The sequence below is a fragment of the Eptatretus burgeri genome, chromosome 9 (assembly GCF_056783735.1).
Source record: "Eptatretus burgeri isolate ZD-2024b chromosome 9, Ebu_testis_v1, whole genome shotgun sequence".
NCBI classification, from domain to species: Eukaryota; Metazoa; Chordata; class Myxini; order Myxiniformes; family Myxinidae; genus Eptatretus; species Eptatretus burgeri.
Window position 1 is genome coordinate 99,171,269 of NC_140969.1, and position 12,596 is coordinate 99,183,864.

The 12,596-nt window shown below is 42.9% G+C and overlaps 1 protein-coding gene across 1 annotated transcript in view; it reads left to right on the forward strand.

The window, feature by feature from the left end:
* Window positions 1–327: 327 nt before the first annotated feature.
* Window positions 328–12,596, forward strand: part of MAU2 (MAU2 sister chromatid cohesion factor) — a 327,528-nt gene continuing 315,259 nt past the window's right edge. The window contains exons 1-3 of the mRNA XM_085893805.1: window positions 328–1,122; window positions 1,435–1,452; window positions 3,932–3,997. Of these exons, the coding sequence (XP_085749931.1) occupies window positions 877–1,122; window positions 1,435–1,452; window positions 3,932–3,997 (330 nt within the window). The 5' untranslated portion in view covers window positions 328–876. The remainder of the gene's footprint in view (window positions 1,123–1,434; window positions 1,453–3,931; window positions 3,998–12,596) is intronic.

Genomic DNA, 12,596 nt, shown 5'->3' on the forward strand with positions numbered 1-12,596 from the left:
GAAGAAGAAGAAGAAGAAGAAGAAGAAGAAGAAGAAGAAGAAGAAGAAGAAGAAGAAGAAGAAGAAGAAGAAGAAGAAGAAGAAGAAGAAGAAGAAGAAGAAGAAGAAGAAGAAGAAGAAGAAGAAGAAGAAGAAGAAGAAGAAGAAGAAGAAGATTTCCAAACGTGCAGTGCAGAACCTTCACTTGACTTGAATTTGGCGATATTTGCACCAGCCCACAAACCGTACGATCTTGCAAACATTTATAAACCTCCTTCGTTTTGCATTCGAAGTTCTCGTCGCATCTGATCGGCTTGGAGATGAAAAAAGGGGGTTCATAAGATATGGAAGTGCAGCGAGTGTTTGCTTTCGTCAGGATCACGTGACCATGTGTGAACGGACTGATGAAGCGACGCGTGCACGTTCATGCGCTCCCCGGTCGTTGCACTCTTTTGTACTAAAACCACCATCTTTCATCGCGTTTACATCATCTTCCGTCTTTTCGGCCTGGCGGGCACGACGATCGCATGGATGATGAATCGAGCTCGAATGAAGACGTGACACGGGCGTGACGACCTGAAGCGTTCATGTTTTTATTATTCCGGTGTTTGAGCTTCCTTGTTGAAACGTCACACGATTATTTTACTTCACCAATCTCCTCATCGTTTCGTTCAGACAACTGAGCCGAACGAAAGACGTCCTCTTCGTCTTCTTCTTCCTCTTCCTCTTATTCTTCTTCCTCTTATTCTTCTTAATCCTCTTATTCTTCTTCTTCCACTTCCTCTTCTTCTTCTTCAATCTCTTCTCTACTCTGTGTGCTTTCTCGAGACAAGTCTCGCGTGATTTCCGCCCCGCCCGAGAGGAAAATAATTATCGGAGGAAGAGGGAGAGCGCAACATGGCGACCGTGGTGGCGGTCGTGCCGCAGTACAACGAAGCCTGGTATCTGTCGTTGTTGGGCTTCGCCGAGAACTTCCGCACGGCGAGTCCTCCCAAGATCAAGCTGTGCGTGCATTGCCTCCAGGCCATCTTCCAGTTCAAGCCCGGGCCGCGGATAGAGGCCAGGACCCATCTGCAGCTGGGTAGCGTGTTGTACCACCATACCAAGAACATCGAGTTGGCTCGATCGCATCTCGAGCAGGCGGTGAGAGCCCGTCCCGCCCACCCCCCCTCCGTGTGTGTCTCTGTGGAGATTTCTCTTCAGCTCCACTACTGTGTGTGTGTGTGTGTGTGTGTGTGTGTGTGTGTGTGTGTGTGTGTGTGTGTGTGTGTGTGTGTGTGTGTGTGTGTATATGTGTATCCGAGTCGGACCGCTACCGATCTCTCTACCATAAACTCCTCCGTTGCCAAGACGCGCCGGTTCCGCCAAGGCCTTGTCGATGCTCACTTTTACTCCCTCCTGTGTCCCTCTCTCTCCCTCCTGTGTCCCTCTCTCCCTCTCTGTGTCCCTGTGCAGTGGCTCCAGTCACAACAAGTATCCTTATTGCCGTTGATTCCCGAAGGCTCCAGCTCGTCGTCGTCAGATGCCGCCGGATCCCCTGGAAGGACACGCTTACCGGCGACGCGTCCCTTGGCGGGATGGAGCTTCATGTTTATTTGTTTGTTTCTATGATTGGCGAAGGACGTGGTTTTGGTTTCTTTTGTTTTTTTTTCACTCAGATCAATGAGGTGCTGAGGGGACCGTGTTGCTGTGTGGCCTCGTTGGTCACCTGACCTGTGTGATCCCTGCTTTGATCTCTGCTATGGGATGGGGCCTTTCATTTGTGTGTGTGTGTGTGTGTGTGTGTGTGTGTGTGTGTGTGTGTGTGTGTGTGTGTGTGTGTGTGTGTGTGTGTGTGTGTGTGTGTGTGTGTGTGTGTTTTTTATATGTGTGTGTGTTTTTATATGTGTGTGTGTGTGTTTATGTGTGTGTGTGTGTGTTTATGTGTGTGTGTGTGTGTGTTTATATGTGTATATGTGTGTGTGTTTATATGTGTATATGTGTGTTTGTGTTTATATATATATATATATATATATATATATATATATATATATATATATATATATATATATATATATATATATATATATATATATATGTATGTTTATATATGTGTGTGTTTGTGTTTATATATATATATGTATATATATATATATATATATATATATATATATATATATATATATATATATATATATATGTATGTTTATATATGTGTCTGTGTGTGTTTATATGTGTGTGTGTTTTTATATATATATATATATGTGTGTGTGTTTGTGTATATGTTTATGTGTGTGTTTGTGTATATATATCTATTTGTGTGTATGTTTATATATGTGTGTGTGTTTGTGTTTTTATATGTGTGTGTGTGTGTGTGTGTGTGTGTGTGTGTGTGTGTGTGTGTGTGTGTGTGTGTGTGTGTGTGTGTTTATATGTGTGTGTTTATATATCTGATTGTTTATGTGTGTGTGTGTGTGTGTGTATATGTTTGTGTTTTTATATATATGTGTGTATGTTTATATATGTGTTTGTGTATGTGTGTGTGTTTATTTTTATATGTTTGTGTGTGTGTGTTTTATCTGGTCACTGTTCTATCCCGACAACATAGTTATTCATCTCCTCGGTTGTCGGTGATGGACCGGCACATTGCAACCAAGCTGCGTCCCTCTTAATTACAAGGACTGACCTTCAAAAATGAAAACAATTCAAACTGGGGTTCAGGTTTCTCCACTTGTCCGTGTTGTACCAAACTTTTTTTGTCTCCAAACTGTCCCGTGGGGATTCAGGTGTATCCCAGTGGTGATCACAACCGAAACTGTTCTGCACACTGTGTGTGTTGAAGTCGAGTGGTTTGAGTTTGTTGTTTTTGATGGAAACGATAATGTTAACTTGGTGTTTGTGTAAAGTTTCTTCTGTCATCGTTTTTATGTTCTTGTGAAACTTAATGCTGGCATGAAGGGTCTTCATGCTTGAATGGACCAGCCTGGGCTGGCCATCTGCACACCTGTCCCGGTTGGCGAGCTTGTGGACCGAGATTAATGGTTCCTGTTCATAGGCCAGGCCAGCTGTTATGTTGCTGTCTATTTGTGTGATGGACCATTCCATGCTTTAATGGTCATGCACAAACTTGGCCTATTTGTGTCACGTCATGTTGCAGAGACTTTTTTTTTTTTTCTCACAGTCCTGGCCATGCCGTGTTGGCCGCATGCGTGGGTGTCTATGCTGGCACACCCGGCTGTGATGTGTGGACTTGTGTACAGCGTTCGGTGTGCTTACAAACCCTGGCTGTGCTGCACGGGCAACGTACGTGACTGGCCATGCTGCTTGTGCTGTGTTCAAGATCCACCTCCACCAGCAGGCTCAGCTGTGCTGTGGAGGTTGTCTGCACGGACGTCTATCGCTGCAGACATGGGTGCTGCGAGCATTGCTATCAAATCAATGCTGTGCGTGTGGTTGTCCCTGCCTTCAGACTTCTCTGTGCCAGAAAACACTGACGTGTTCACGTCTGGTCTCTGTTTTTTGCTGCATTGTTTACTTGCCAAGTTGCTCCTACTGGTAGACATGGTCATGCCAGCTCCCCTCATGGCCATCTTTGCTGGCCAGTCTGGTCTTTTAGTGCCATAGCTAACTCCTATGTGGCTCCCTTTGCTTGCACGACAGCACGTGCAGCTGGGTCTTGCATGTTTTGCCATGCCGTGCCTTGTGCACACATGCGTGCGTTTCTGCTGGTAGCGTTAGCCGTGCTGGATGTTCACATGATTTTCTGCTGCTGGGCCACACCCGTGTTTGTCCCATCATGTGTTGTGCCAGATCATCTCAGCTGTGCACGTTTCTCTCTGCTGGTGAAGGTAGTTGACACATTCGTTGTCATTTGGTGGGTTCTGCTGTGTTTCCTTTTGTTTAAAGCTTTAATGATTCTCACTTGTCTCGTTTATTTCACGGCGTGACAGTTTCTTGACTAGTGTTGTGTCAGATTCCCTCTTTTGAAGATGTCAAGTTTGAAGCTGCGAGCCTTTTAGCGGAGCTCTACTGCCAGCAGGTAAATTTGACCGCGTATCATTTATTCTGTCCCCCCCCCCCCCCACTCCACATATGTTATTTTTCTTCATGGTTGAGTTAATGATGCACTTTTGATTGATGCAGCTGTTTGAATTGAAGATGCAAAATCTAAATTTGAGATTCTTGAAGTTTTTATTACTCCACGCTCACGAAGCAAAGTGAAGTTAAGCTATTGGTTCACTTTTTCTGTCCACAAATATCAGTTTATGAACCGAGGAACAACTTTATTTCATTTGAATGTTTATATTTTGAGCATTAATCGGAAAACAAACCTGGAGTTTAGCAAGATTTTGGCTATGAATTTGTTCTGATCGCTCGTGTGCAGAGAGGGGTGAGATAATTTTTTTACTCTGTCTAACCGCCTGGCAGTCAGACAAAATTGAAAATCATTCCAAACAGGAAACGTGGTTTTTAAGGACGTATAAAGGGCACGGAGAACTAATGTAACGTGAAAATAAGGTTGTGTAAAAGATTCCGCATCAACGGCGGAAAACTTCCAATTAAAAAAAATATTTTTACGCAACCTTTAAAAGGTTTATTTTATTTAAATTTAATTGTGTGATATATATGAAGTGTATAACACATCGCTTTATTGGCACTTTCAAAACCCTTCCGTTTAGCAGTACTTGGCGAAACTATTACGTCATTTTACATCATCTCGAGCAATCAAATTTGCTGCTCGTAAACCCCAGTGTTCTATCAGTACCAACTGGAATACAAAGTTATAAAAGCAGCATTTAAATGGACAATGCAGAATATGAGGGAAAGTCGGTGCAAGTACATCCCGATTAGTAATGGCACGTGCTTGGACCCCAGTGAACATCTTAATATACACAAAATAACAAGAAGGCAACATTGATTCTTAGGTAAAGTGGAACTCGAATATCCTGTTCTGCAATGGGTGTCTCGAATGATGTTCAGTTGTGCTTTTCCATTTCCTCTCTCTTTTTAGTTGACAGGGCACATAAGAGACTGGGTCACTTTTGCGTTGATTTGTATCATATTGCCAGTTATTTATGTGATGGAGTCGTGTTTGAAAGCATTAGCTTTATAAAGATAGAGACTCTTAACAGGATGTCATCATGCGGATTGGTTTTCCAAAAAAATACAAACGAGGCTTTATGGGAACGTCGCATTAAGAATACCGTTTGTATTGGTAGCACTCAAGTAAAGTATGAACATCTCTCCATTCAGCCATGGTCCCATCGTGTGCTGCCTTTTTTGGATGCTGGCGGCATCATTGGTTAGGGGCGCGGGTATGCCACTGATGCAGTGCCCCTATTACTAGTATACTGGTGCTCATTTTGCTGACCTCGGAAGGATGACAGGCTTCAGTGGCCAACGGGGCTCGAACTCGGGACCCTAGGATCTCGAGCCACCACCCGAACCGCTAAGCCAACACCAGGATTACTTCAGCCATGGTGAACTGATCTGAGAACATGAAGGAAACAATTTTGTTGACTTATCCGATCAGTTTGCTAAAACTCGTCCGAAGCCACTTTGTCTCGTGGGAGGGAAGCCTGATTGCAGCATGGTTTGAAGCTAAAGACTTGGTGGAAAATAGCATTACAGACTGGAATTCGTCACTCTAAACATGGATATTTTCTGTTTGCAAAAATTCACTCCAACTCTCAGTTTTACAATAACGTGGTGTAATATCTTAACTCTTTGAACAAAGTCCAAGCTTGCATATGAGGATGGTATGATTATGGTGGGACATGACTTTTATGAATTGACATGAAGGTAGAAATGCAGAAACCTACAGTGGGGAGAACAAGTATTTGATACACTGCCGATTTTGCAGGTTTTCCCACTTACAAAGCACGTAGAGGTCTGTAATTTTTATCATCGGTACACTTCAACTGTGAAAGACAGAATCTAAAACAAAAATCCTGAAAATCACATTGTATGATTTTTAAATAATTAATTTGCATTTAATTGCATGAAATAAGTATTTGATACATCAGAAAAACAGAACTTAATATTTGGTACAGAAACCTTTTGTTTGCAATTACAGAGATCAGACGTTTCCTGTAGTTCTTAACCAGGTTTGCACAGACTGCAGCAGGGATTTTGGCCCACTCCTCCATACAGATCTTCTCCAGATCCTTCAGGTTTCGTGGCTGTCGCTGGGCAACACAGACTTTCAGCTCCCTCCAAAGATTTTCTATTGGGTTCAGGTCTGGAGACTGGCGAGGCCACTCCAGGACCTTGAGATGCTTCTTTCGGAGCTACTCCTTCGTTGCCCTGGCTGTGTGTTTCAGGTCGTTGTCATGCTGGAAGACCCAGCCACCCCCCCATCTTCAATGCTCTTGTTTAGTGAAGGAGGTTGTTGGCCAAGATCTCGCGATACATGGCCCCATCCATCCTCCCCTCAATACGGTGCAGTCGTCCTGTCCCCTTTGCAGAAAAGCATCCCCAAAGAATGATGTTTCCACCTCCATGCTTCACGGTTGGGATGGTGTTCTTGGGGTTGTACTCATCCTTCTTCCTCCAAACATGACGAGTGGAGTTTAAACCAAAAAGCTCTATTTTGGTCTCATCAGACCACATGACCTTCTCCCATTCCTCCGCTGGATCATCCACATGGTCATTGGCAAACTTCATACGGGCCTGGACATGCGCTGGCTTGAGCAGAGGGACCTTGTGTGCGCTGCAGGATATTAATCCATGACGGCGTAGTGTGTTACTTATGGTTTTCTTTGATACTGTGGTCCCAGCTCGCTTCAGGTCATTGAGCAGGTCCTGCCGTGTAGTTCTGGGCTGATCCCTAACCTTTCTCATGATCATTGAGGCTCCACGAGGTGAGATCTTGCATGGAGCCCCAGACCAAGGGAGATTGACTGTTATCTTGAACTTCTTCCATTTTCTAATAATTGCGCCAACAGTTGTTGCCTTCTCACCAAGCTGCTTGCCTATTGTCCTGTAGCCCATCCCAGCCTTGTGCAAGTCTACAATTTTGTCCCTGATGTCCTTAGACAGCTCTCTGGTCTTGCCCATTGTGGAGAGGTTGGAGTCTGATTGATTGAGTGTGGACAGCTGTCTTTTATGCAGATAACGAGTTCAAACAGGTGCAGTTAATACAGGTAATGAGTGGAGAATGGGATGGCTTCTTAAAGACAAAACTAACAGGTCTGTGAGAGCCGGAATTCTTACTGGTTGGTAAGTGATCAAATACTTATTTCATGCAATAAAATGCAAATTAATTATTTAAAAATCATACAATGTGATTTTCAGGATTTTTGTTTTAGATTCCGTCTTTCACAGTTGAAGTGTACCGATGATAATTACAGACCTCTATGTGCTTTGTAAGTGGGAAAACCTGCAAAATCGGCAGTGTATCAAATACTTGTTCTCCCCATTGTAAAAGAAAAGGAAAACTTTTTAATGATCAATGCCGAAGCCCAGAACCCATGTTCAGTAAACCAGATTATTGAGGAAGTGCATTTTGGTGTTTGTGGCTCTGAAAGGCCAAAATGTGCTTCTTCTAATGCTGGGCCTTGCAGGGGTCATTATGCTTGTGAAAATAGTGATGACATTTGAGGAGGTTATGGGAGTAATTTTGGTCGAGTGAGGGTGAAGTTCGCATGTTTCGTTCAAACAAACCACGCCAACCACATTTTCATATCCATGTCTACCTGGTATGCACCACCAAGTAGCAGCTATCACATCATTGAACAACAAAGTTGAGCTTTTTTTGTTTTTACAAATCAAGTGATATGGTTGTTGGCAACTATCAAAGTTTTGGAGCAATAAAACTTTTTTCTCTCTTTATTTTATTTAAATTTTTTTGTACACAATATTCAGGCTCGTATGAGAGCTAACACACAGAGTGTATCACAAAGGGAGCAGGTGACAAGAGGGGTGGGAGAGGGAAACACAAAACAGTGGGGAACAGAGACATGAGGAGATCTGTGGAAGGGGAGGGATGGGCCGGGGAACACGGGGTATACAAGATAGACATTACAGGGACTTTCAGGAAGAAAGCAGAGAATTTGAAGGTGGGTTTGGGATGGATTAACAGGGGTAGAAAAGGAGGTAATGGCAGTAAATCGGGTCTAGTGAGGGTGAAGTTTTCACGTTTCGTTCAAACAAACCACGCCAACCACATTTTCATATCCGTGCGTACCTGCTGTGCCCCGCTAAGTAGCCGTGAGGAGGAACCATGAGACACACCTTCAAATTTGTCATTTTTGCTACTGGATTAGTGCAAACCTTTTATATAGTCGTTTTTATTGTCAGGATAGGTATCAATATCTCGAAGGCTTCATGGATGTTCTTTTGGAGATCTTGCAAATTTCTTTGTTCAAAATAAAGATTCATAAATCCCAGATGGCCACCTTGCGTTTTGACTAATTTTGACCAGTGAAGGATGTATCCTGAGATCTGATTGATTTGGAACAATCCTGTGAAGTTTCAAATTTATCGATGTAGCGTTTTCCAAGAAATGGGAGTGACAAAATTTGCTTGGAACAAAGGACTATTGATTCCAGCAAGAGCAATAGGCTTGCAGCTACAGGTTTGGAAGCCTAATAATAATAATAGTTAATAAAATGACAGCAGCAAACTAGACGGTCAATAATAGCTGGATACGTTGATTGCAATAGCGCACCTGTATGCAAGTGGCTGCAAGGCTCCAAGTGGTTTCCTCGAGCCACATTGCTGTTGATAGCTCCAGAAGTTGGTGATGGCGATAAACATGGGGCTTCCAGTTTTATTACTCGTGTGCTATTATAATATAATGTGTGCTGTTTGTATTAATTACCTCATAATACATTTACTTAGAGATTGTATAAAGATAATGCAAAAAACCATTGCCAGGAAACAAATCGTATTCGTAGCCCTCGTAAGTCGTGAAGGTGCATGCGTGCACACCTATATTCGAGCTGGATGTGGCCTTCTCTGAAAGGGGAAACACTTGTTGAAGCATGATGTAGAAAATGTGAAAAATTGCAGAAAATCAAACAAACTGATCAACACCATGTTCCACACACATGAATGCTAGTCCATAAGGAAACACCCCACAGATACTGTTGGTGGCTGTGGTTAATGGTAAGCATACTTTGGCATGGATGAACAGTTGTGGTCGATGTGATGCTTCATGGCCAAAGAGATACAAATAAATTTTATAATAATTTATTAATTCATTTAATTAGCTTTCATGCTCCCTTGAAAAGCATACACAACTGTTGAAGGAAAGTAATAGCTGGGTGAGGGGATGTGGGAATTAGAGCTTGTGTCTACTGGGATCAAAAATGCTGGCTGTGGTATGTTGACACTCTGTGGATTTCAGCAAATGGCAATCGGGTTTATAAAACCTGAATTTACTTAAGTATTTCCACAGTGCATGCATGCCATGTGTGATTACATTAACGAGGTGTGAAAATACAGCCTAATGGCACAAATTGATAAGCTCATATTGAATATATCCAATTGGAGAGAACATAATGTAACTGGGCATCTGGTTGATATCAAACTTCCAGTTGAGGATGAATATATATATATTCCAGTTGAGGATGAATATATATATATATATATATATATATATATATATATATATATATATATATATATATATATATATATATATATATATATATATATATATATATATATATATATATATATATATATATATATATATATATACATATGCCTGATGTTGGCGCAGTGGTTAGGGCAGCGGCTTGGGATCCAAAAGGTCCTGAGTTCAAGCCCCGTTGGGCCACTGAATTAATACACCAGGGGGTTGACTCAGCCTGTCATCCTTCCCAGGTCGGCAAAGTGAGTACCAGTGTACTGGGCCGGTGTATACCCCGGTTAAAATAGGCGTACCATATCCCTGTGTCGTAAGAGGCGACCAGGGTTGCGTCAGGAAGGGCATCCGGCGTAAAACATGTTTCAAATCACTATGCGGATCATACGGATGATCCACTGTGGCGACCCCTAATGGGAGCAGCCGAAAGAAGAAGAAGAAGATATATTTTTATATATATATATATATATATATATATATATATATATATATATATATATATATATATATATATATATATATGTATATCCATCCATTGGGACCATACTCTGTGCAGAATGTTGGTGCTGCCTAAGCAGTCTCCTTGGCTATTGGGCACAGTCCTGGACGGGTCGCCACTCCAATACAGGATACCAGCATGCTGGCACTCATTTTGCCGATCTCGGAAGGATGACAGTGGAGTTAACCCCACCTGGTATTAATTCAACAGCTGAGCGGGATTTTAACTCTGGGACCCTGGGATCCCAAGCCCACCACCCTAACCATTAAGCTAACACCGTACGTACGTAGGTCTGTTTGTATGCATGCATACTGACTGTTATGGTCAGCATCGCTGTGGATTATATCTCGCATGGTAAAACCCCATAATATGCAAATAACAACCATCCGTCTGCCACCCAGACAATTGTTCCTTCTAATGCAAACCATTCAACCAGAAGACGTGATGTGATCGGCAGGGAAATCAAAATATGTGGGGTGTGACGAACACTCCCCCGATCTCCATCGGTACCTTCTGGTTGAATGGTTTGCATTAGAAGGAACAATCGTCTGGGTGGCAGGCAGGTGGTCATTCTTTGCGGATTATTTTACTGTGTGAAACATGATCTGTGGGAATGCTCACCACAACAGTGAGGAGGTGTGACTGATTTATAAATGACAAATGTGGTCATCATTGGTTAGATATTTATTGTTATGCTGTCCTGATGAGGGCAAATAGGCCTGATATCCAGATAGGCAGCTTTGTTTTGAGGTCTAACTGATGTTGACCATGTAATCTTTGTCTGTTTGACAGTCGCCGGGCTGAGGCCTCTGAGTTGGAGGTGGCACTTTGGTGTCGGACTATTTCCAATGGAGGTCGGGGGCGTTTTCATCACACTCCACATGTGTCTCAGATATTATTTATATATATATATATGTATGTATATATATATATATATATATATATATATATATATATATATATATATATATATATATATTTACATTTACATACAGGCTGTTTCAAAAAGGGTGATGCAATTTTAAATGTTTTTTTGCAAAGAAACAGAAATCTCAGGAACATGAACCAAACATTTCTTGAAAGCTTATGACATGGTATTATCTATCACTGATTGCTATTTTCGTAATTCACTGCTGGAGTTGGTGAGAGCCCAAGGTGTGACATCGGCATTTACGCAAAATCCTTGTCATTGACGTTCTCGATGTGTGCCCTCCATGGTTCAGACAGGCATTGATCCTGACTCCAAAGTTCTGTCCAACTTTCCTGTCGGTCTCATGTGGCACTGCCTGGAGGTAGTCTGACACCTCCTGCTTCGGATAATCCAGTATGGCAGGGTGGTTGGCCAAGACAGAGCCCTTTGGAGCCCCCAAGAACCAGTGTCCAGAGGGTTCAAGTCTGTGATATGGGGTGCCCAGTCATATGCGGTGCCCAGGGCAACGAGGCAGTTTCTGAAGAGCTGCCACAGGAAAGTGATGGTGTTACCAGCTGTATGTGAGGGTGCACCATCCTGCATAAACCAGGTCATGCTGAGCTGGTTTGGGGTGACCTTTTGGGCTACCTCATTATGGAACTTCTGAAGCACGGTCCAGTAATGCTCACCGTTGATCGTCACCACCCTGCTGTTGTCATTCTCAAACCAGTAAGGCCCCAGCATTCCCCATCTGGCATTGAAGGCACAGGAGCATGTGACCTTAGGCCCTTTCAGGTACTTCTCAGTGATTCCAGGTGTTTCTGCCTCCCCCCCCCAGAAAATGTTGTGGTTGTTGATGGCACTGTTCAACTGGAAATGGGCTTCATCACTGAACCAGATCGTGTTGATCCAGTTTTGGTACTGCTCTATCCTGTCACTGAGCCAATTGCACACATCAAGTCTCCTCATGTCATCTTGACTCTGTTTATGCCTCATAGAGATGATGTATGGGAAAAGCTTCAGTTCCTGAGTGAGGATATGCCAGGCTGATTTTGGTTTTATGCCGAGCTCCCAGAAGCGCCGGCGGTGGGACTTCTTGGGACTGTCCACTGCAGAATCCTGCACGGCATCGATGTTGGCTTGGCTCTTGGTTACTGATGCTGGCCTGCCACTGTTGCCCTTGTTCTGGTTGTGCACTCTACCCTTGTGCTCAAAATGTTTCACAATACATTGAATGGCACAATTTGTGGGTTCATTACGTGTTCTAAGGATGTATTCCCGGTAGAACCTCCGGCGCGTGTTTAGATATGATTTAGTCTCGTACTACAGAGCCACCACTTTTGTCTCCTTCACTGTCAATGGCAGTGTTGAGATACGGAGATAGAAATCCCAGGGAACAAATACCATGATAGTGATACACCACCAATCCCTGAAAAGGAAAAACGGTATCGGTCAAAAAACAATGAAATGGCAGGAAGTCAGTTGTGTCAATCTTTTTGAAACACCCTTTATATATACATTGCACTTGAATTCTGGCTTTCAACAGGTATTCTTGCTGTTCCCTCTCTCTCTCTCTTTTATCCCATGCTAGGTGACATGCATGCACATATACATATGCACATGCATCTCGCATT